The sequence below is a fragment of the Propithecus coquereli genome, unplaced genomic scaffold (genome assembly GCF_000956105.1).
Source record: "Propithecus coquereli isolate 6110/MARCELLA unplaced genomic scaffold, Pcoq_1.0 Scaffold217, whole genome shotgun sequence".
Classification (NCBI taxonomy): domain Eukaryota; kingdom Metazoa; phylum Chordata; class Mammalia; order Primates; family Indriidae; genus Propithecus; species Propithecus coquereli.
Genome location: NW_012146856.1, coordinates 4,435,714 through 4,460,888, shown reverse-complemented (window position 1 = coordinate 4,460,888; position 25,175 = coordinate 4,435,714). Strand labels below are relative to the sequence as shown.

The window sequence follows — 25,175 nt, the reverse complement described above, 5'->3', positions numbered from 1 at the left end:
GCATCTTAAACATCATTTAAAATGTCTGCATATTTTTTCACTATTTCCTTTTGTTATTTAGGGCAGAATATTGTCATAACTGTTGGAAAATAAATACAATGTAATTGCTTTAGTGTTTGTCTCACATAATAGAATGCAAGTTCTATAGGGCCAAGTCATGTCTGTCTTTTTAATACAGGTTGAGTATCCCTTTTCCAGAATGCTTAGGACCAGAAATGTTTCACATTTTTGAATTTTTTTTTTTTGGATTTTGGAATATTTGCATATACATAATGAGATATCTTGGGGATGGAATCCAAGTTGATACACGAAATTCATTTATGTTTCATAGATACTTTATACACATAGCCTGAAGGTAATTTTATATAATATTTTTAATAATTTTGTACATGAGACAAAGCAAAGGTGTCACTGTTTCAGCCACCCATGTGGACAATCTGTGGTGTTATGTTGGTGCTCGAAATGTTTTGGATTTTGGAGCATTTTAGATTTTGGATTTTTGGATGAGGGCTGCTCAACCTGTATTGTATCTTCACCGTTAAGCTTGGTGCCTTGAGAGTAGGTGCTCTGTAAATACTCAGAAAATTTAAAAATCAGCATGATTATATTTCCACTCTCTCTCTTTCTCTCTCTTTGCTATTATGAATAATACTGTACTAGATATCTTTTTCAGCATAACTTATTCTGTGTCACATGACAAATAGGTATTAATTTAGTTTTTAAAAAGTAGTTTTGACACATCATTCAGTACCTTTTTGGTTAATTGAAAAGTCTGCTATTAAATATTTAATGTTTAAAAGGCACTGTGATATATATTGCATTATTTCTCTGAGGCCATTTCATGTCTTCCTTGCAATGATGTATTTAAAGTTCTTTGAAAACCTGGAAAAGATGCTAAATCTGTAAATCCAAAAGTCATTTAAACCACTGGATGCCCATTTTTCAGCGCAGTGTCAAACCAATGCCTTGACAACATGTGGCTTGGGCAAGGTGTATTTCATATGGGCGTCCTGTCACCAAGCCCAATGGCTAGTATTGGATATGGTGAAAATGGTTTGAAAAACAAAGTGTGTCCTCTGCCTCTGACAAAGTCCTTCTGTGGGGAGGACAGCTGTTGAATAGAGGTTTACAGACTTCCAGATAACCTCTTCTTTGTCAGAGGCCAAAGGTCATTGTGGACAGATCTTCCTGATGAGGTAGGTGGTGTGGGAAGGGTGGAGAGGAGTCAGGGACCGCAGGGAAGAGAGAACCTCAGGCAATCCGTGTAGGGAATTCTGGCTTTCAGATAAGAAACGGCTTTGCAAGAATGGCTTGCAATGGGGGAAGCTTTGGTATTTTCCATCAAAACAACTCTTGAGTCTTAAGTATAGTAATGCATTTTCACAGTAGGCTTACTTACAATTTTATTCATGGAATAAAATTTCCTGTTGGTTGGAAGAGGAGGATGGATCAGTGAGAAGAGAAGAAACATGTGCAAAGGCAAAAATGGAGTGAAGGAGGGCGCAGTTGAACACACTGTCTATCCCAGGAATCCTAAGTGGCTCAGGATGACTAGGATGACTAGGGTTTTGGAACACAAGGAGGACTGTGAGTAATAAGCCTGGAGAGGTAGACCAGATGACCAAGAGCTCCAGCTGCCATGATGAGGCTGTTGGCAGCCACCCAGGCAAATCACATAATCTTTCTTTACCTCCGACTCCTTATCTGTAAGCTGGGGGAGATAAAATCCCTACAAAGTAGGTGCTGCTGTATGGATAAAATGAGCTAATGCATGTAGAGCACTGAAAACGGTGCTTGGCACATAGTAAGCACCCACACGTTAGCCACTACTATTAATAAAAAGGAAATATTTCACCAGTCCTATTTTGGAGGTTAACAAGGTCATTGAGTTGGGACTTTGAGAATTTTTGCTATTTTTATCCTTTCTTTTCCCAATTCAAAGATTAACAGAGTTGGCTCTAGAACTAAGAACTGCATCTCTTAGAACTGGAAGGCGGCAGCTTCCGGACAGATTAAAGGCTGGAAGGCCTGCTAAACGCTTCCATTCGTAGTTCTTCCCTGCCTGTGCAGATCACATGTGGGACATAACCCTGGGGAGACATTTCTTACGCAGAGTGTTGAAATACCATTTAAAGAATACTGATTACAAAATGCACTAAATTCTTAAGTACTGGGAGCTGTTGGTTTAAGAAAGGCTTACATTACCTGGGAGGTGGGAACCTCAGCCTTTAGGGTTATACTTCTTTGTTCAGCACTTAGAATTAGAAAGCACTTTCCGATATTCTCTGGAGTTATTCTCCTCATTAGTTATTCTCCCCGAAGTGTTCCCATTTCACAGATGACAATCTGAGAGAGGTGAAATCAGGCTCCTCCTCCCATACCATGTGATCAGGCAAGCTCTGGGATCCAGCTGTGATGTGTTAATGAAGGGCGTTCTGGAAGGGGAGGCACCCTTTTCTGCTCTGGCTGCCTCTCCTCGGTGTTCCTGCAGGCAGGATTCTGGGCGAGGCATTTCTGTGAGCTGTGCCTGCTGCTGGGTGCCACTGGGTGCCACTGGGTGCTCCTGGTGGAGCTCTGGGGGAAGGTGTAGGAGGAGTGGGCGAAAGGACGGTGGGCGAAAGGATGGGGAATGGAGTGGAGGAGGGAGGAATGGAATGCAGAGAAAATGCCTCCTTGGGGAGAAAGAAAGCTCATAATCAGTTGCTCCCACCCCACCCCTGTCTGGAGGAGTCCTGTCTTCCTTGCTCCTAGAACCCGACAGAGTTGCAGCTGTCTTTTTACCAGCTGTACTCCAGGGAAATCACTTAATCTCTAGGAGCCTTGGTTTCCTCATCTGTGAAACCAGGACAGTTTTACTTTGGGGTTTCCTTGAGAATTAAGTGAATAACAAATGTCTGGCAAACGGTAAGTACCCAGTTACGTATTCCCTCTTCCTTGCTTTATCAGTGACTTCGAATGTAAGGAATGAGGCAAAGGATTAGTTACTGTGTTTGTTACCTTTTCTCCATAGCTAAATTTTCTTTCCAGATTAACTTTTAGCCTAAAGTTTGGAAATATAAACTGAATAAACCAAATAAGACCTTGAAGTGCATTACTTTTTAAAATGCTTTCCCCCATTGGTCTTTTCTTGAGTATAAAAGTAGTACATGCTTATTACACAATAGAACAGCCAAACATAACAGAAATATGTACTCTGGAAAATTTTCCATAGTCCTACCTTTCAGGTTTTTCTTAATCATACATCAACCTGTGTATGTCTAATTATATAGACAGACATACGTGTATATTATACTTATAGGGATGTGTGTACTGTTTGTTTTTAAGAGAAGTGGAATCATATTTACTGTTTGGCAACTTGCTTTTGTTTTTAAACAAAAACATCCTCAGTGTCTTTCTAGGTGGGTACATAAAAAAATAATAAGCAAAAACTGATCTTTACTGGTTCCAGTATCCTCATTGAACGGATATTGCATAATTTGTCCTCTTGAGGAGAATTAAGCTTGTTTCCAGTTTTTCCATAGTTATACCCAGGACTCTAGTGAACATCCATGTACATATATCTTTGTGCTTAAGAATTTAGAAAGTACTGGCCGGGCACAGTGGCTCATGCCTGTAATCCTAGCTCTCTGGGAGGTCGAGGAGCGTGGATCGTTTGAGCTCAGGAGTTCGAGACCAGCCTGAACAAGAGCGAGACCCCGTCTCTACTAAAAATAGAAAGAAATTAGCTGGACAACTAAAAATATATACAAAAAATTAGCCTGACATGGTGGCGCGTGCCTGTAGTCCCAGCTACTTGGGAGGCTGAGGCAGAAGGATTGCTTGAGCCCAGGAGTTTGAGGTTGCTGTGAGCTAGGATGACGCCACGGCACTCTAGCACGGGCAACACAGTGAGACTCTCTCAAAAAAAAAAAAAAAAGAATTTAGAGAGTACTAAATATCTGTAGGATAAATATCTAGAAATAGAATTGCCAGTGCATTTTGCTAAATACTGCCATATTGCCCTTCAGTGAAGTTGTACTGATTTATACTTTTGTGAACAATAACTATTTGAATACTTGTTTATTTCTTCTGCTCTTATCTGTCTCTGATCTCTACATCTGGAATATAAACTCCTTGAAGGTAGAAATCTTAGTCAACTTGTTCGCTGCTAGTCCTTGCCCAGTGTCTGACATAGAAAACTTGGAATGAATGAAGAGTGTTTCTTTACCTTTGCAAACACTTTTTAATCTTTGGTAATTCGTGGGGAAAGCATAGGGTGTTCTTATTTTAATTTTCATTTCCTCAATGATGTTGAATATTTTTTTATTTTATTACTTTTTTTGCTTTTCATGTAATTTACCTATTTTTCAAGTGGGATTTTCATACTTTTATTTATTTGTAAGAGCTCTTTGCATATTTAGAATATAATATGCTTTGGGGATATTTGCCCACTTTTTCATTCATTCTTTTTTAAAATTGTTTGCTTATTTCTTTTACATAATAAAAGTTTTTAAAATAAATTTTTATGTTATCAGGTTTATTGGACTTTCCTTTAATGATTTTTGTGTTTCATATTCCACTTAGGAAACGCCTTCTCCATTTTAAGATTTTAATATTTTAATATTTTAAAATATTTAATAATATCTGTTTTCTTAAAAATGTCTTTTGCCAGTCTTTGACACTTTGACCTTTATTTTGGTATGTGAGGAATGAAGTAGGACTCCAACTCTGTTACTTCCCACGTGGGCATCACGTTGTTCCACAATGACGTCATGGTTATGGAACCTTCATGTATTAACAGTAGAATACTACACAGTCATAAAAATAATGAAAACGATCCTTCTGTGTATCCGTGAAAGATAACCAGCATGTGTTGTTAAATTAAAAAACATTTTTCCTTCATTGGTAACACCTGTCTAGGTGACACTCAACTAGCCTTTCTTACAAACTGGGTGACGCATTGAAAGTAGTGAATTTTGGAATTCCAGTTCTGACTTTTCGCTTTCCCAAGTTACTGAACCTGTTAACTCGTGTTTTCTATAAAATAGGCATAACACCCACCTCAGGTGTTGCCTTAAGAATTAAATAATATTTTTGTTGTTTTTGCCATGTAAGGATACTTTATTTTGGCTACATGAAATTTAGAAATGTTCAGTTAGCAGAAATATGATTAACCACATAACAAAGTTTTAAAAGAAAAAAAAGCTGGGTGCGCACCTGTAGTCCTAGCTACCAGGGACCGACGTGGGAGGATTGCTTGAGCCCAGGAATTTGAGACCATCCTGGGCAACATAGAGAGACCCATCTCTAAAAATAATAATAATAATAAAATAAATAAGTAAAAGAAAAAACAAAAGGAACAAACACTTCCCAAAATGTCAACTCCCCATAATTGATTTATGAATTTAGGGCTAAACTAATAAAAATACTATAAATTAGCTGGATGTGGTTTGTCATTGATTGGGTTTTTTGGTTTCTTTATTCTTTTAAAACCAATCAGCGTGTATTGAAATAAATATACGGTTACTTACACAGATTGCTTGTCACAACTCATAGCATATAGACATAATTTTTAATGTCTCAGAGGTCTCCACCTGGTCATGTCAAACTTCAAGTATGTTTTAAGTAGTAATGGACGAATTAATTAAAATAAGAGTACACGATCTAATTCCAGATGGTCCAACAAACTGGGAATGACATATTCTTGAGAATTATGTTGAAACCATGTATATTCTGGAAACACTTTGAAGGAAAAAGAGCTAGTCAAAAGATGTTCTGCCCAAGTCAAAGTGTGTGGACATTTCAGTAAAGTCAGCAAACAGATTAGACTCATTACGGAAGCCTTTGACGCCGTCGACTCACCTGCAGTAGAGCCAGTGCTCTGACGTTACGACCTCTGTGTTTGGCGGCACTTAGGAAAGATCCACCAGAGAACTTTTTCACTGGAGGATGTGGCAGATCTCCTCGACCGAGAACAGATTAAAGCAAGCCCCTAAAATTTCATTTTATGGCTTGAGGATAGCCCATCTGGAAGGACAGACACAGTCACTCACAGAGGCATCAAAACCCTTCTAGTCCCAAGTGACTACAACTTCCTGCTGGAACCTGCGAGAGCTGTGCCCCTAAACCCAGCAAGTGCCTGGCAGTCAGGATGGAACATCAGTGGGGCTGGGGCTGGGGTACCAGGTTTCATAAACTTTGCTGCGGTCACTGCACAAATAGGGTTATGATTTATATGGTACTTTGTGGAAAAATCATATTTAAGGGCCACGCACATCAAAGGGTCTCAATGAATGTGTACAGAATCTCTGCTCTGAATGAGAAAGGAGTGTTCTGTTTTGTTTTGTTTTAAAGGAGCCACTCTACACAAGCAGCTACCCTGATTGTTCGACCCCCATTTCATAAGAGAAGGAAGGAAGCCCAGAGTGAAGATGGAATGTTTCTGGGCCATACGAGCTGCTAGGGCCAGGCCCTGGGCTAGAGGCCACAGGAAGAAGGACGAATAAATGCTTCTTTGTGTTAATTAGGAAGTTCCTACCTTATGTTTCTCAGGACTTTCTGTCCCTCTGACAGATCCTCATGGGGTGTTCTTCCTTGTAGAGTTATCTCTGGGAGAAACATGCTGCGTGCGTTGGAGATGGACAGCTGGCCTCCCTTTCTGCTGTCTCCTGTGCCCCCACCCTGCTTACAGGACTGTCCTCTAGGTACCTAGAGGGGCATCTCATCCAGCCCTCTTTAATTGAAGGGGAAACTGGGGTCCAGCGTGGAGTAGACTTGTCAACATGTGGAGCAGGTTCCTGACAGTGTCCTGGAGTGTAATCCTGTCCTCCCTCCAGACTGGCTCCAGGGTGGCACTGGGGCCTTGGACCACAGGCATCAGAGCCTCCTGGAGCGTGCGGTTCCCAATAGAACTGGCGGGGGCGGGGGGTCTCTGTCTCTAAGCACCCCAGTGATCGAATCTTTGTGACAGTAGGGTTTGTTAGCCAGTGCACTGCAGGTATAACAGGTGACTGTTGCTTTTCTTCTCCACTTCTTTCTTTCCATGAACTGTGCAAAGAGAATGTGGGCCCTGCTTCACTGTGGCTCTGTGCTTTGCAAGCTGAGGACCTCTCCTGTGCCCAGCCAGGTGCTCTGTGCTTGGGCGGTTTTGGGAGGTTCTTGACCTTTCTCTGCCGTTCTCCAGCCTGTGACTATGCCTGGAAACTTCTGTCTGGGTGGTTAGAGGATCTTGGGAGTCCTGAATGGGAGGGAGAGACCACGCGTGCTCTAGGAATTCACAGAGAGTGCACAAGAGTAGATTCCTGGAGTATTAGATCTGAAGGCAGCTTCAGATGCCATCTCTGCTATACTACCTTTCTAAGAGTCTGTGGGCCAGCATCACCTGAGAGCTTGTTAGAAATGCAGAATTCTGGGTTTGTTGCAGCACAACTGAGCCAGAATCTGCAAGTTGCCAGGTGATTATGAACATATTAAAGTTTGAGAAACACCAACCTAGCGTTTCCACCCCCACCCTCCCATCTTATAGGTGGGTAAACTGAGGCCCAAAGACTTGCCCTAGAACATAGAGTGTGCTTCAATCTAGTCATCTGGTCTCTCTTTTCTGTAAAAACAGCTTTATGGGGTATAATTCACATACCATACAATTCACCCATTTAGAGTATACAATTCAATGTCTTTTAGTATATTCAACTAAATATACTAAACCATCATCACAACTAATTTTAGAACGTATTTGTCCTGCCTAAAAGAGACCCTGCACCCATTAGCAGTGAGTTCCCATTCCCTCCTTCCCACCAGCCCTTGGCAATTACTAATCTACTTTCTATCTCTGTAAATGTGCCTATCTGGACGTGCTGTGTAAACAGGGTCACACAGGTGGTGGTGGGCTTTTGTGTCTGACATCTCAGCGTAACGTTTCCAAGGGTCATCCTTGTTAGCAGGTGTCAGTATTTCGTTCCTTTTTCTTACTGAATAGTATTGCATTGTGCGGATGTACCATAGTTACCAATGTACCACATTTTATATTTATCTTTAGTTGGTAGGCATTTGGGTTGTTTCTGTTTTGGGCTGTTTTGAGTAATGCTGCTGTGGACCTTTGCGCACAAACTTTCGTGTGGACCTGAGCTGTCATTTCTCTTAGGCACATGTGTAGGAGTGGAATCACTGGGTCAGATGTGACTCTGTTTAACTTTTGAGAAATGCCAGGCTGTTTTTCGAGGCAGCTGCACCACTTCACGTTGCCACCAGCAATATAGGAGGGTTCCAGCACTTGTTGCTTACTGTCTGTCTTTATGATGGAGTAGGTATGGGTGGTGGAGGCCTCTTCTTGTGGCCGCTGTTGGCCATCTGCTGGCATCGTATAAAGCAGGGGACCCCAAAGCAGGGTTGCAGCTGGGCCTCAGAAGCACATGGGAACCAGGGGCTCGAACACCATGAGGATTCTCTGACTCTCTTCTCTGCTCCTCTCCAAGAATCTGCCTTATGCAAGCTCTGCCCACCAGTTTCCCTGTCCCTGTGGCCAGAGGGCAGACAGCAAGGCCCCTGAAGACTTCTGAAAACACACGCCCTCAGCTGCATGGAGAATGTGGTGCTCTCGTGCCCCCTCTCCCGAGTCTGCACTCCCGGGGAGCGAGGTGCTGGCCTGGCTCGGTCACGTGCTCACGTGGACCGGATGTGGCCTGTGAGGCGGGCCCTGAGTAATTGTGGCTGCAGCCAGCTCCCTGAGAGGGTCCCTGGGTGCTGTGGGCGTGAGGGAGAAGAGGAGGCTTTGGTGCTTTGGGGCTGCACTGGCAGGCCCTGCTTGTCCCAGCACTGACTGCTTGAATGTCCTTCTCACCAGGGACCTAGACAGAAAGTGAGGTGCCGTGGCAGGCAGGCGGTGGGGTTGGGACACGCGCAAGCAGAAAGTGAGCAGTTGGGTGGGTCCAGCAGAGGGCGCGAGCCTGCCCTCAGCCCAGCTTGGGGGCCTCCTTACGGAGCCCGCAGTCTGCATAGTCGGCAGGGCTTGGAGGGAAAATGCCAGAGTGAGTCGCGATTCTGACCTTATCATAGACATTTGGTTTTCTACTTTTTACTGTCCTTTGTCCTACTAACTGACAGGGCAGTTTTTTTCCTTCATATTTTTGAAACTTATTTTTTGGCAAGTTAATGCATTCAATTAGTTCAAAATATAAGTGATGCTAAAGGGTTTACGGTGGGTCTCCCTCCCACTCCTGCTCCTGGGCAACAGGTCTCCTCCTCAGAGGCAGCTGACGGTTATCCATTGCATCCAAACATACCACATGTTTTCATGCGTATACAAGCAAAGATGCATATCTATCCTTTCATCTTAAGCACCCACACAAATGGTAGTGACGTGTTTAAGATTTCTGTGGATCTTGTCACATCACCCTCCAAAGAGAGGCCCCCTGTTTGGCCCCCCACCTCCTGGGCAGGAGGGTGCCTGTGTCTCCACAACCTTGTCTGGACCCCGTATTGCCAACCTTTTGAATCTTTTCTCATATGCACGGAGAATAGGAGCACCATATTTTAATTTGCATTTATTTAATTTATAGTAACCGTTATGAGTGAAATTGAGCATCTTTTCATATGTTTATACGTCCTTTGTATTTCTTTTGCTAGAAACTGATAGTTTATATCTGTGGCCCATTTTCCTTTTGGCCTTTTGCTTATTGATCTGTAAGAGCCGCTATATTAGGTTCAACCATATGCATTTGCCATTTGGTCAATCAAAATGGGTTGATTATCTACAGTTTCATATCGTTCATTTACCTAGACTAAGGATTCAGTTCAGCAGTATGTATGGCAGGATGCAAGTTCAACATGCAAAAACTAGTGAATTTCCTATGTCTCAGCAATAACATGATAGAGGAAAAAAATAATGTAGGAAACAGAGATAGCATTCCCAGTACCAAGAACAAATCAAACAATTTTAAAAAATGCTTGTCAGGTGTCCAGGTACTTGAGAACATGCTGTCCCGCCCGGGTTCACTGTCCACAGTTCTGGGTGGGGCTTGAGAACCCAGGGCATTTTGTGGGAGGGGGAATAATTTTAGACTTACAGAAGATGTCAAAAACAGTACTGAGAGTTCTGGGTACCTTTTACTCAGCTTCCCATAACGCTGACCTTCTACATTACCACAGTACAATTCCTGAAACCAGGAAAGTACATTGGTGTGATTCCATTGACTCTACAGTCTCTGTGACTCTTCCCAGTTCCCACTGCTGTCCCCTCCGCTCTGGGGTCTGAACCTGGAGACCACCTTGCAGGGGGAGTTGTCGTGTCTCCCGAGTCTTCTGCAATCTGAGACGGTCCTTCAGTCTTTCCTCCTCGTCTTCCATGACCCTCAGACTTAAGGAGGTTTGTTTTGTAGAATGCCCTTCAGTTTGGGCGTGTAGGTGTGTTTTTAAGGATGAGATTGAGGTTATACGTTTTCGGCAGGAATGCCGCAGAAGTGACATTGTGCCTTGGCAGGGCATGATGTTGGGCATCGTGATGCTGGTGTGTCTTATCGTTGGTGGCTTGGTTTTGATGGTGCCTGCCAGGTTGCTGTGCTGTGAAGTTACATTTCCTCCTGTGTGATTGATAAATATCGTGGGGTGGGGGGGGGATGGAAGCGGATCCTTGGAGATTACGTTGATATCTTGATTTCCCTCAAACTTTTGCCCACTTATTTTAGCATCCACTGGTGGATTGCATCTATACCAGTTATTAGTGCAGTGTTTTCCTAATGGTGATTTTCTATTTATTTCCTTCTTCTTTCTACATTTGTAATTGGAATGTTACTGTAAAAAAGAGCTTTCTCTTCCCTACTACTAATTTATTTATTCACTTATTTTTTATATCAGTACAGACCCAAGGGTATTTATTTTATTCTATGAGTTAAAATGAAATAATATTGCTATTTATTTTGTTGCTGACATTGTTACAGCTGTGGCCATTGGGAGCTCCTTCGAGTTGGCCCCTGTGTTGCTTTGACATGGCTTCGTCCTTTCTCGGAGCGTTTCCTCACTTTGGGCACTGCAAGACGCTTGAGGCTCTTCTGTATTTCCCCTGCCCCAGCCCTGTACAGTCTCTTCTGTAAGGAGCTTCTGGAACATGATTTACTCTCTTTTTTTTTTGGCATTTTTTACATGTATCACACATACACACACATACACATCCATGTACGTACTGACTATCTTGCAAGTGTTTATTGGGATCCGTCATGTGCCAGGCATCATGCCTGGTCCATGACATTCATAAGCAGCTACAAGAAGGTGGTGAGGTGCCCGGCCCAATGTCACACAGGTTATGGTTCTTTAGTATAAGGATTTGGGTCTGTTACTCACAAAGCCTTTTCCTCACTGTATGCTGTCTCCTTTCATGTGTGTACTCTGTGTCGACAGTCACTTGCATGATATCGCACATGTGCAAGTGACAAAGCAAGCCACAGATGCTGGGCACAATAGGTGCGGGATTGTGCTTTCTGCATCTGCCACTAATTAGTACGGGACTGTTGGCATCTGGCCTTCTTTTCTCGGGGGTAATGATGGCCTCCATTATGTTTTATGTGGCATTTATTAGCCAAAGCAGTAACTGTTGGAAAGTAAACAACCTGTAAACCTTGGCTGGCCCGGGCAATTGCCTCCTGTTCTTGGGAACACCATGATCCGGGCAGGAGGCCCTGCACTGGCTTCTGCGCTCCGGGGCAGAGCCACTCTGGCCTGTCCATGCTGCTCTGCAGGAGTGCCCTGTGGGCGTGGCTCCAGAGGAGGCCAGCTTGGGGAGGGGCTTGCTCTCAGTAGCACTGTGACCCCTGGAAGACAGTTGGTGGCCAGTGGAGTCATCCCTTCCTGGGTTGCGTTCCAGCTGGGCTGCCTCCTGGCTCTGTGACCTTGGGCGTCGGGTCAGTCGGTGTGTGGAGCTATTGGGAGGGCTGGAGGAGAGTTTATTTGTACAGCACAGGGTACAATGACCATCGCATGGGTGGGGCTCGGCAAGGAGAGCGCATTTAGCGCCTCTTGCTGAGTAATTGCTGCTTGTCAGGTTGGAAGTATATTATCTCATTTAGTCCTCACAACAGTTCTGCAGATGTTGAGAGTGAGATGCAGAACTTGCCTGCGGTCCTGCAACTAGAATGTGGGAAGGTCTGGACTCAAGCCCAGTGGATCTGACCTGACACCCACTCCCCTCTGCCCACTTGTCCTGAGCTAGGCTGCAGGCCACTGAGTCTTTGCCACTAACTTGCATCGTGACCTTGGGCGCATCAATTCCTGTCTGGGCCTTGGTTTCCTCATCTCTAAAACGGGCACAGTCACATTGTATTGTGGGTTCTTCAGGATGGTCTACCTATGAGACCCTGGGTTGGAGGGACCTCTGCCTGCCTGGCATGGTCTGTATGTATTTGGTGTTCTATTGATTAGACTGCCATCCCCAAATGTCCCCCTGTCTGATTGGCTTTTGGGTACCAGCCTGACACTAGGAGAGTAAATACCACTTGCTGTCATTGTGAACATCTGTTATGTGCTTGGAGCAATCTGAGGCACCTACCCCTCTCTTGTTTGTTTTGTATTTTTTCAAATTCACATGTAGTATATCCCCAGTTTTTTCTTTTAAAGCCAATACTAAAGATGTATATAATTTAAAAGGGGACGGTCCTTCTCTGCTCACTGCATATATTAGACTCACAAATACAGGGGTATATGTATAACTTATTTTAAAACAAGTGCAGTCGTACTGTGTACATATTATTCAGCAAACTTGCTTTTCCCATGTGTGTGTGTGTGTGTGTGTGTGTGTGTGTGTGTGTGTATGTGTGTGGTGGATGGTGGATGGTTTTTCATGTTTATAATGGATCTAGGCCTGCCTAATTTTTTTTCTAATCTTAATTTTTAAATTATATTTTAACTTTTAATTCAAAGAAATTTTAAGTTTTAAATTACGGAAGAATTGAAAGGTTAGTATGGTGAACTTCTACATATCCTTCCCCAGATTTACCAATTTTTTAATGTTTTGTCACATTTACTTTATCTGTTTTATAGACTTAGATATTTATATATAGATAGCTGTAGATAAGTAGATACAGATATCTCTGTTGTATCTATCTTTTCCCTCACTGAAACATTTGTGAGTGAGTTGCAGACAATGTGATTTTTTATTCCCAAATACTTTAGCATGTGTTTCCTAAGAACAAGGACATTGTTTTGCATAACCACAATCCCATTATCAAATTCAGGGAATTTAACATCAGTATAATACTATTACCTATCATCTAGCCCTGCTGAAATAGGGCCAGTTGTTCTGATAATGTTCTTTATCGCAGGCTTTTGCCTTGATTCGAGGTCCAGTCCAGGGCGATGCGTTGTGTTGAGTTGTCCCACTCCTCATGGCACTAGAATCTGGACAGACCCTCAGCCTCTTCCTGTCTTTCATAACATGGACATTTCTGAAGGTTGCGGGCCAGGAGACCGTAGGCTGTGTCTCTGTTTGGGTTTGCCTGGTGTTTGTTTCCTTGTGACTAGACTCAGGCTGTGCTCTTCGGGCAGGAATGGTGAGTGACGCTGTGTCCGTCTCAGTGCCCTGTGCAGGACACACCTGCTGCTAACTTGTGCTGTTGGTTAAGGTGTGTGCCTCGTTCTCTGTGATGGCTGCAGAGTGTTCCACAGGGTGGTAGTAACGTGATTGCTGACCATTTAGTTTCTGTCCAGGTTTTAGCCGTTAACAGTACTGCTGCATTGAATAGCCTTGTACAAATATTTCTAAGCACGTGTGCTAGCAGTTCTGTGGACTAGAGTCCTGGTGATAGGATGGCTGGGTCCTAGCCTGTGTGCATTTTTAATGTCGATATGGGTATTGTCAAAATGCCCCATGGACTGTGACAGGTTACCTTCCACCTCCAGCACCTGTGAGGTAAGGGCCCGTTTCTGTACATCTCTGTCCTCGCAGGTTGTTAGTACTCTGTGAGTTTTTGCCGGTCTGATAGGTGAGCAGGCATTGCATTATTGTTAATTGGCATTTCTTCAGTCGTTAGTGAGGTGGAGCATCTTTTCACGCTCTTCATAGTTTAGCTGACTAGTTCCAGCTCTGTTACTTGCCTTAGGGAATTTAATATCAAATTCTACCACCGTTATTTAAAAGCCCATCACACACCAGAACTGCCCAAGGGGCTGGGGCTGGGGGTGACCTGGTGCAGGTGAACTTGTAGGGAGCTGTTCTTGGAGAGCTTTCCTCTTTTGAGGAGCTATGACTTAGTTACCGGGCAAGAAGACCAGGAGGTGGTGGACAGCGTCTCAGAGTGCCAAAAAAAGTTGGAAAGAAGGAAGAGGTCAGCAGGAAGAAGAAAAATATATGAACGTTCAAATTTCAGTGTCCAAAAATGATGTTTTATTGGAACACAGCCATGCCCATTCCTTCCTGCATGGTCCATGGCTGCTTCCTTGTTACAGTGGCAGAGTCCAGCAGTCGCGGCAGATCTTAAATGGCCCACATAGCTGAAAAGTTTGTTGATACCTGGGCTGGAAAGTATTGATATTATGGGTCGCATGTGGCAAGGGGGAGAAAACCAAGATTTATTGAGCACTTGTGTATTTTATTTTAGCTCCTGTCCCCCCCGCCCCACCCTCCACCTGCCTGGTAGAGGGAGGAAGGGTGAGGGGATGGAGTCTGGGCACAGCCCTAAGGCTGGAGTAGAGGAAGTGTGCACACCCATTTGTGTATCTCAGGGCCCTTTGGGCGGGGTCCAGGCCGTCCTTCCTGGGTGGTGGTAGGGTGCAGCATCTCCCCTGAGCCTAAACCCAGCTGAGGAACCCCACGCCTCCCCCAAGGAGGCACAGTCTGCCTGGACCTTCTCAGTCTACGGCTGACAGCCTAGGCAGGAGGGGGCTCCAGGGTGGGGCTGGGTGCTGAGGTGGAGCCTGTGACCACTGTGTCCCAGCTCTTGCCTCTCCCAAGGTCACCTTGACTCCTGGGGCTGGGATGGCTGCCACCTGCGAAGGCTCGTTTACATCACAAAGTGACCTGGGGCTCCTTCCTTCTAGCCTTTAAAAAGCCTTTAATGGCTTGAAAGCAGAGGGTTGGGCCAGGACTTTGGAGAGAATTGCCTGGAAACCTGCATGCCCAGTCTGGTCCACCTTCTCCCCAATCTCTGGCCGGATTGGGAGGCTTCCTAGGGCTGGCAGAAGGCCTGTGCAAGACCTGTGCACCACATTCTCTGTTGGGTGTACTTCAAGTCTCCAACAACCCTAGGCATTAAGTACCAATATTGTTCACATTTTGGAGATGCAGAAATGGAGACTCCTTAAGGCTGCACTGTTAAGTGAGGTCCCGGCTGTGAGCCCAGGCTCTATAAAGTAAACCTGGCTGTGTAACCAGGTGCCGTAGCTGGCTTTAGGTGTACGGCACAACAACACTGGTAGCTGCTTGTGTACGTATTTTGTGCAGTTACTATTTATTTATGGTGTGTGATTATGATTTTCTATGAAGCCATGATACATACTTTAAAATATAAATTTAAGTTTAAAAAGTGACTTGATTAAATAAAACAGGCTCATCATGATGCAGTGGGGCTTTTGATGTAGAAAAATTGTGGGGGGGGGTGTGAATGAGTTTGGCGAATGTCACCCTGCACCCAGCATGGAGCTGGCACAGATGGGCATGGGGGAGGCGTAGGGTGACCCCTGAGCAGTGGAGCCCCAGGAGCCCCCTCTAGGGTGGGGCTGGAGAGTCAGAAACACATGACCACGATGCAACCCAGGATGGCAGCCGCCCCTAGTGTTTTTTCTTTATTATTTTGTGTGTGTGTTGGGGGTAGGGGAGAGAGGTGTTTTAATTTCAGATTTAAGAGAACAAACACTCATGTGCCCAACATAATGTTTTCAAACTTACCAACTTTGCTTCAGATTTTTAACCCTGCCTTTCCTCCCTCCCCAGAAGCAAAGCGACTGTTGTGAAATTGGTGTTGGCAATTCCCATGCACATTCTTAACTTCTTACTCCATGCCCGTTTAGCCATAAAAATGAACAGTCTTGTTTTGTGTGTCTCCCAACTTTATAGAAAACAGTTTCGTATATACCAGTGTGTGCCTTTTTAATAGTGTGTTTTTGAGATTTTCTTACTGATATTTTTCTTTATTTGTGTACATATCACGTACACCAATCCATTGCTAGTTTTTTTGCTACAAGTATTTTCTCCCAGTCTATAATTTTTCCTAAACTTTGTGCTTTCTTTTATTCCAGAAGACATACATTTTAATGTAGTTTTTCCTTTATGGTTTGTGCATCTGTTTCTGTTTAAGAAATCCTTTCCTACCCCACGTCATAGAGTAGTCTCAGACTGTCTTTAGAAATGTTTTAAGGTTTTGGTTTTATAGTCAGGTTTTTCACTCCCTTAGAATTTATCATACATAGTGTGAAGTAGGGATTTATTTTTCCATATGGATAACCAGTTACCCCACATTGTTGAAAAAAGATGAACTCATCTTTTTTTATACTGTCATATATCAAGTTTCCAAATATGGAAGTCTAGACTGCACTCCTTGGTCTTTTCCACTGGTCTGCTTGTCCCTGTGCCAAAACAACATGGTTTTAGTTACCATAACTTTACAGTATGTTCAGAGTATTGTAAATGGTACAGCAGCATGTTTCAGGGAGACTAGTTCATCACTAGAAAGCGAATATCAAACCCTGTGCTGCATGGCGGATACACATCATCAGACATCGAAGGTCCATCTTGGCTCAGAGAGCCAAGGGCAGGGGAAATGAAGGATTTGAGCCTTAGAGGAAGGGACAGATTTACATGTGTGGAAGAGGGTCACAGAATAAAATGAATGTCAAGAAATTCAGGGGAAATATCATGGAAGACTCCTTGAATATGATAGCCCTATGAGACCTCTGAAGCAATAAACAGTGTGGAGTGGTCTAGCCGTGTGACAGGGGTGGTCTAGCGGCCATGTACTCAGTCTTGGGAGTCAGAGCGGGTTGATCTTTAACAGGCTACTTCACCTGTCTGGAACTTAATTTCCTCATCTATAAAATGCGGCAACAATAGATTTCCTCACAGGATTGTTGGGAGGACTAAGGGAAATAATGCACAAAGGGACTTAGCAATGTCCTGGCCCATAGCTAGATGACAACTAAGTGGTGGTTATTTTTACCCTATTTCCTTGATTCTAAGGCCAGTTCTTTTTTTTCCTTTTCCCACATTTCACAATTCTGAACTTAGAACAGGCTTTACCATCACTTTCTATAGTGATTTGTTTTCCCTCGCAGATCATTGTTTAGAATGTAGGAGACAAACAGAAGTAGCTTTACTTGGGCGGGCGTTGTGCCGTACGATCCTCAAGGCAGACTTCAATCAGTGTGCGGAATGGAAGCAGATGCCGTCTAGAAATGAAAAGTTGGGAGAATCACATACAACTGCAGATGTCCTGTGCCCAGCAAATGACACCTCTCGGGTAGGATATGGCAGTGTGTAGTAGCTTCTGGAGACAGACTTGGACTCTGCCTCTGGCTCTGCCGGTCCCGTGCTGTGTGAGCCTGCCCCGGTCAGGTAACTTCTCTGGGCCTCTGCTTCCTCCCATCCAGTGGGGCTCATGACCCCAACTCTGCTGTGACTGGCTCCGAGATGCATGCGAGTGACTACCAGAGTAGGCTTTGCCACCTGCAAGCACCCAGTGAATGAAGCTGTCAGCTACTGTCCCTGGAGGTAGCCTCTCTCCTCCAACCCTTTGAGGGCAGGAGCGTGTCTTACTTTTGCAAACCCTGTAGTTCTAGCAGGGAGTGGCACTGCAGAGAACATGCAAGCACATGGAAACATTTGCTGAGCACCCGCTGTGTGCCAGACAGTGCAGTGGCGGGAAGAACAGACGTGACGTGAGCCTTGACAGAGCCCATTTCCATGGCTCCTGCTCAGCCCAGAAATGGTGCTGGCTGGGGAGGAAAATGCCCATGTGCCCTAGGTCAATTCTGCTTACACAACCTTACCCATCAGCCTGTGTGTGACTGTGGACGATGGCCTTCTGCATGGCACGGTGCTGTGAGTGGGGTGGGGAGGTCAATGTGGTCCCCGTGTGTTGGCGTTGAGAGGTAGGTGTGGGGAGCACGGCTGGACATCACCTGTAGGCCTGAGCAAGGCGGGCAGGGGCCCTGGAGTGTGTGTGAGTGAGAGGAAGGGTGAGGGAGGAAGATTTGGTGTGGAGTGTGTGGACTAGGACCTGCTGGTGGTGGAGGAGGCTCACGTGGCTGTGACCCCAGGCCCACAGCCTCTCACCATAGCTCTGATCTCCGAGGTGCCCCCCCTTGTGTTCAGGTATGGAGAGTGCTCTGTATGGGACAGGAGGTGCCTCCTGCTCGGTGTGAGCTGAGATTGCCCTGCAGAGCCTGGGGTCGTGGTCACTGGGCTCTGGGGCGCCTGTAAACTCCCAGTAATGACCACCTGGACCTTGGGCCCCATGCCAGGTGCCTGTCTGCATTCTTCATCAGGGAAGGCAGAGGACACTGGAAAAACCAGTTTGGGTGTATGAGGCGCATTTTTTATGTTGATGTCAAGGGAGTGCTGGACTTTAGGAGGGAGCTTAGGAGCCTAGAAATGTATCTTTAAAATCTGGCTTTTTCAGAAAGTTAGATGTGTTGATGAGGTCAACAAGACCCTTTCATGAGTCATGTCTTCTCAACAGGCTGGTGGGCAGGACGAGAGTTTGGGATTTGTGCCTTTTCCCTCTGATGGGGAAGGCGCCCAGCACATCACCCTGAGCAGGGCTGGGGCTTGGTGCAGTCAAGAAGTGTTGGCCGGTCATGTCCTTAGAGACCTTCGTAAAGTGGAGAGAAGAGCTGGCTGAGTGGGCTGCGTGCTCCCAGTGTCACGGCCAGGCCCGGTGGGGGCCGTGGCGAGTGAGCTCCAGGACCACGGGCTGTGTGGCTCTGCTCACCTCCCTGCCCCGAGGGTTCCCTCTGTGTTTCGCATGTGATTGTTGCTAGGCAAATTTGGAATGAATTATTCAGTTGCCTATTCTTTGCCCATTCTGTTCTTCATGGGTGAGGAGTGGGTTTCCCGTGGCTGCTGTGTCAAGTTACTGAATGCCTTAACTTAAATAACAGAAGATTATTTGCCCACAGTTCCGGAGGCTAGAAGTCAGAAATCTGGCAGGGCCACCTTCCTTCTGGGGGACCTGGGGGAAACTCTGTTGGCCTCTGACAGCTTCTGGTGGCTCCAGGCATTCCTTGACCTGTGGCCCCATCAGGGCGATCTCTGCCTCCGTGGTCACATGGCTGCCTCCTCTCTTGTCTTCTCTGTGTGTCTCTCCGGAGCACACCTGTCACTGGATTTAGGGCCCTCCCAGGTAATACAGGATGATCTCCTCATCTCAGAATCCTTGACCTAATTCCATTACGTGCTAAGACCTTATTTCCAAAATAAGGTCACATTCCCGGGTCTTGGGGATTAGGATGTGACATTATCTTTTCGGAGACCACCATTTAGTCCACTACGGGGTGGGGTGGATCGTGGGAGAATGTTTCAGTATTTTTCTAATCACTTGCTTTTTTAGATATATGATGGCTCTTAGCCACTGGGTTTGCTTTTCCTAGTTTGTTGTTTATAATAAGTTGTAAAATTCATACATGTATGTAACTTTAAGTTTTATATAGCTATATTTCCTTTTCTTCCCATGATTTTAGGATCAGAAAGTCCTTCTCTGTTGTCTGATAGTCATTCATGTTAGAATAAAACCTTAAGAAATTGACTTTTTAAAAAAATTGACAAAAATTGTGTATATTTATCATGTACATGTTTTGAAATATGTGTACAGAATGGCTAAATTGAGCTAATATATGTATTACCTCACATACTTACCATGTTTTTGTACTAAGAAAACATCTCTTAGCATATTCAAGGACGTAAGTACATTATTAGTAACTATAGTCACCCTGTTTGTTGTACAATAGATCTCTTGAACTTATTCCTCCCATCTAACTGAAATTTGTTTCCTCCGACCAACAACTCCCTACTCCCCTCCACACCAAGAAATTGACTTTTTAACCCAGCGGTAACTTGTTTTGATATTTGCTGTGAGGTATCTGCACTTTGAAAAAATAGCCGGCCTCTCCATGTAATAAAATGTCATGGCCCTGTATACACGCGCGCGTGCAAAGAGAGAGAGGGACGGCCAGAGAAGTCCGAGTGAGGCCTCCGCGTTGTGAATTGCACCGTGCCAGGGTCGGCTGCCTGGTTTGATGACGTGCGGGGGTTGCCTCAGATGCCACCCCTGTGGGATGCTGCAGGAGGGTACTCAGGGCTTGAATGCACTGTTTTTGTAACTTCTTGTAGGGATCTTATAATTATTTAAAATAAAAAATTTGGAAAGCGAATCAGATTTACCAGTACCAATTATCAAATAATTTATTCTCTTGCTTGTAAAACATCCTTTATTGAGTCGGGACATGCGCTGGAATGTTTTAGAGTTGTGTTTAACATTTAATTTGGGAAACACTGACATCGTTCGATACATGTGTTGTGGTCTTCCCCCCAGGAACGTGGTGTATCCTATTTATTCAAGCTGTATTTTATCTTTCAACAAAATGTGTGTAGTTTTCTTCAGCTTATTCATAGACACTTTTTAAAGTTTTTTGTTGTTATGGATGAATCTTTCTTCCGTTTGTGTTCTCTAACCTGCTTGTGCTGGTTATATGTCACTGAACAGAACCCCCCACACCCTTTCAGATACATGAAATTCTTTTAACTGGTAAAAAGCTTTTCAGTCTGCCATTAGAGACAATGTTTAACAGGCTTCTTCGTTCCTTTAAACCTGCTCTTGGGAAGGGTATGGTGAGTTATTTACTCTGTAATGTGAATTTAAGTAGCTGTGTTCTCCATCCAAGTGTGCGGGGGGAGGGATTGTAAAGACATAGGAATTTGTATTCTGTAATTTTCACGCTAACTGTATTTTCCTGGATCTGTTTCTTTGAAAATTATAGAGGTGCTGTCTCTGGAGGATCACGTGCTGTATTGCCTGGAGTGTCCTAGGCCCGACCAGGCTGGTGGACAAATTGGCTGTCAGTCCAGCGAGTGGGCTCGACTGACCATGGACTCTCTTCTCTGCTTTGCTCCTTGGCCCAGAGGCCTGGGTGGGCACTGCGGGTGTTGAGAAGGCCGCTAACTGGGGATCTTCAATTTGGAAACATTCAAATGGAAAATGTGCTCTTCATCCCCACCCAGGTCAGTCTTATGAAATCCGACTGCTGGAGAATCGGAAGCTGGGAGACTTTCAAGATCTGAACACAAAGTATGTCAAGGTAAGCCTCAAGGGCTGCTCTGCCCTGGGGGGGCTTGGCTGGGGTCTGTGCACTTGGGCTTGCTAGGGAGTGGCTGGGTGGTTGGGGGAAGGCTTCAGAGGGAGAGGCGGGGCTCAGCTCGGCCCTCATCAGTGAGAGGCAGCCCCTGTTCCCATCTCTGGAGCATATTGTCCAGGTGGGGATTAGACCAAGAGCCAGAGTGGCTTGGGCTGATGGGACAGGCTCTGGGTTGGACAGGCTCAGACTCAAGCCTGGCTTTGCCACTTACTGTACTTTTCTGAGCTTAGTTTTCTCATCTGCACAAAAGGGTTAATAAATGAGACATGTCTGTAAAACACTTAATCCTGGGGAAACCGGTAGTCATCGCTGTTATTATTGTTGGTGGTGTTATCGGGGCTCTGGGAGGCAGTAGCATGCAGAGCTCAAGAACTGGGATGGAAACTCCAGGAGAAGGGCCTTGAAGGGTGGGCTCAAGGATGGAGGTGTGTTCCTCTTGGGCTCCTCATGGCCCCACACTTAGCTGTTCCCCCGCTGGCCTTCCCTCCCCAGAGCATCATCCGCGTGGTTTTCCATGACCGCCGGCTGCAGTACACCGAGCACCAGCAGCTGGAGGGCTGGCGGTGGAGCCGGCCCGGAGACCGGATTCTGGACATTGGTGAGTCTCCTCGCCGGGCGAGGCCCTAGCAAGGCCCAAGGCCCCCAGGCCACGTTGGGCTTCTTGGTCGCCATCTGAACCCATGCCTACCTCACTCCTACCCTGTGGGAGCTTGCAGAGATGGCCATGCCACTGGAGCCTGTCCTCAGGGAGCTCCCTTTTTCAGTGGAAAATTCCTGTGGAATTCAAAGACCTGCTGTCAGGGAGTTCCAGGAAGGCTGTGCAGAAGGATGGAGACTTAAAGGATTTTGATAAATGATGAAAGGAAGCATGAGCATCATAAAGCTAGATGGGCAACAGAAATGGAATTTGGGGGGCCCAGGTACCAGCTCATAGTCCTTTATCCATAGCCCTTGGGGTCCATTGGGTTTGGAATTCAGAAGCTAAACGACAATAGGTACATACACCCATAGCATCAGGGAACACTGCCAACCGGCAGTCAAGCCCAGTAATACTCCTGCAGTGAGGTAAAATGACGTTCACACAAAATGGGATAAAGACCACTGAGAGCCTCGTGGTGATTCCTGTAGGGCTTTCTGCCAGATGAGTTATGCACTACTTGATTTTCAGAGCTTTTGGCATTTCACATTGGGGTGAAGGAATTTGGACCTGTAACGAGGGTCTTTCCCTAAATATTTGGGAGACGCTGACAGTTGCCCTTTTGTGTGTGTGTGTATGTGTATGCAGATATTCCACTGTCTGTTGGTATCTTGGACCCCAGGGCCAGCCCGACCCAGCTTAACGCAGTCGAATTTTTGTGGGACCCTGCCAAGAGAGCGTCTGCGTTCATTCAGGTAAGCGGGAGGAAGCTCGCCGTTCAGGGGCAAGCTGGGCGTTGGAGCGTCCAGCTTGCAGTTTCTCAAAACTAACCGGTCCAGAAGGGCCTGGCTGGGCTCCTGGTCTCTGTTGCAGGGGAAGAAACTGCAGAAGAGAGGGTATGAGTGTTACTCAGAGTCACAGCTACTTGGTCCATGGGGCTGGGGAAAGGACTTTGGAGGGTTTTAGAATTCTGTTTGGGTTTCGCTTACAGATTGTATGAACTTTTTTTTTTTTTTTTTAAGATAGATTCTGGCTCTGTCACCCCAGCTAGAGTGCAGTGGTGTCATCATAGCTCACTGCAACCTCAAAGTTCTATGCTCAAGCGATCCTCCTCCCTCAGCCTCCTGAGTAGCTGGGACTACAGACATGTGCCACCATGTCCGGCTAATTTTTTTATAGAGATGGAGGCCTCACTCTTGCTCAGGCTGGTCTCGAACTCCTGGCCTCAAGCTACTGCACCTGGCTAGATAAGCTTTTAAAAAATAAGTTATTTCCTAGCGTAAATGATTTGAAAGTAAAATTTTTTCCAGTTTCTGTTGTTGAATGAGTATTTTTAAGCCTCTTAGTTTTCCCACCTATTTTATAAATCAGATAATGAATATGAAGCCATTAACACAGTGCCTGGTCCATACGAATCACTCAAGAAAAGTTAGCAATCTTTTCATTTTTTTACATAATTATAGCATTCTTGCTGTATATAAAAATTATTACAGTGTTATTATATTATTACACTTATATATTGAGTTATATTATTACACCATTATAACAAAAAGTATATACTGAGCGCCTTCCATGTGGCAGGTACTTACCAGAAATACAGAAATCCTTCCAGCCTTCTAGCTGTGCTTCCAGCCTGGGCCAAGTAACTTGGACACCAGGACATTAGAGACAGGTCAGGGCGATCCTGCGGCCCCTGCCCTGAAGTCTGTAGGACTCACCAGGGAGAGGTCTTGGGGTGAGGGGCAAGGCTGGGGCTGTTGGGGTGAGTGGCCTAGAGCAGTGGCAGGGACCCAGCCGTCAGGCAGGGCCTCCACAGTAGAGGGACAAAGGTGGGAGAGCTGTCTCTTGGGGCAGGGGAATGGGGAGGCCACGGGCCTGGTGGAGTGGGTGGAGGTAGAGGCAGACCTGCACTGACGAGGCAGGGAAGGACACCTGCGCGTGGAGAGGAGCCAGCGCAACTGCCCCATCTGCCCTCCCAGGTGCACTGTATCAGCACAGAATTCACCCCCAGGAAGCACGGGGGCGAGAAGGGCGTGCCTTTTCGAGTGCAGATCGACACGTTTAAGCAGAACGAGAACGGAGAGTACACGGAGCACTTGCACTCGGCCAGCTGCCAGATCAAGGTGTTCAAGGTAGGACGGCCTCGCACGCGCCACCCGCCCTCACCCGGCCTGCAGTGACCTTTGAGATTCCTGTTGGAAGCGTAGCAGGGGGCACGGCGTCCCTTTAGCACAGGGCTTCCCCCGGACGTCTATGAGCACGACCGTGCGTCTGGGGGTGACGGCTGCCTCTGCCCTGCTGGGGACGTCGTCTCACCTCAGGCACCTGCCCGGCGTTTGGCAGAAGCATTGGCATCCCTGCATGTTAGTCCTTGGCTCCGCTTTATAAGAATGGTTGGATTTGCACATTTTCGGGGATTTTTATTTTTCCAGGCACTTTATAATTGCCCACAGGCGCTCACATCCAAATTCTCCTTAAAAATCAAGTCAGGAGGCCCTCCCTGCTGGGGCCTGGCCTTGGGTCTTCCTGGCTAGGGCCTGTGGCCTTTTTTCTCTCTGCAGCGGCTTCCTGCTGGAGCAGCATTTCCAGAGGCACCTCCTCTCTTTTCCTTTCTTGCTTCATTCCCTGCAGTCACCTGATACTGTTTTCCATCTCCTCAATCTGGACTGATTATTTCCTGAAGATGGTAGCCAGCGATGCGGCTCGCGGTCCGTGTGGCCTTGGGGAGATAGGGAGGGTTGCAGCAGAGCCTGCGTCGTTCCGAGGGCGTGAGGGCGGCCCGTGCCCCTGCAGGCCCCGCCGGCCTGAGCGACTCCGGCGGGTGTCCGTGGAGAGGGAATGGGCCCACTTCTCGGCAGGGATTGCCTTGAGTAACCAGCCCCCGTGCCTGTCCTGTCGTCCCCTTCTTCCACATTCAAGTGAATTTGGGTTCAGCTGGAAAAGTTTCAGCTGCTGGCACTGGAGACCCCAGAGGGAGTCGCTTCAGATAGGGCCTCGTTAGAGAGAAAGCTGGGTGCGCGTTGATCTTCCCCCAGATTTCAGGCGCTGGCTTGTGTAAGGCCCACGCTTGGGTTGGATGTGGAAATAACCCACAGGAAGAACCATAAACCTGGGGGCTGAGTGGTTGATCTGTTCCCAGCTAGATGGGCAGCCCCGGGAGACAGGGACTGTGCCATCTCCCTCTCTGCAGCAGCTTCTGCAGAGCCTGGCACACAGTGAGCTATTGGCAGCGGGT

The 25,175-nt window shown here is 46.0% G+C and overlaps 1 protein-coding gene across 1 annotated transcript in view; it reads left to right on the top strand.

Annotated features, from left to right (window-relative positions):
* The window catches only part of TFCP2L1 (transcription factor CP2-like 1), a 49,447-nt gene that overhangs the window by 7,641 nt on the left and 16,631 nt on the right, over positions 1 to 25,175 (top strand). The window contains exons 3-6 of the mRNA XM_012644668.1: positions 21,170 to 21,246; positions 21,796 to 21,901; positions 22,589 to 22,695; positions 23,920 to 24,072. Of these exons, the coding sequence (XP_012500122.1) occupies positions 21,170 to 21,246; positions 21,796 to 21,901; positions 22,589 to 22,695; positions 23,920 to 24,072 (443 nt within the window). The remainder of the gene's footprint in view (positions 1 to 21,169; positions 21,247 to 21,795; positions 21,902 to 22,588; positions 22,696 to 23,919; positions 24,073 to 25,175) is intronic.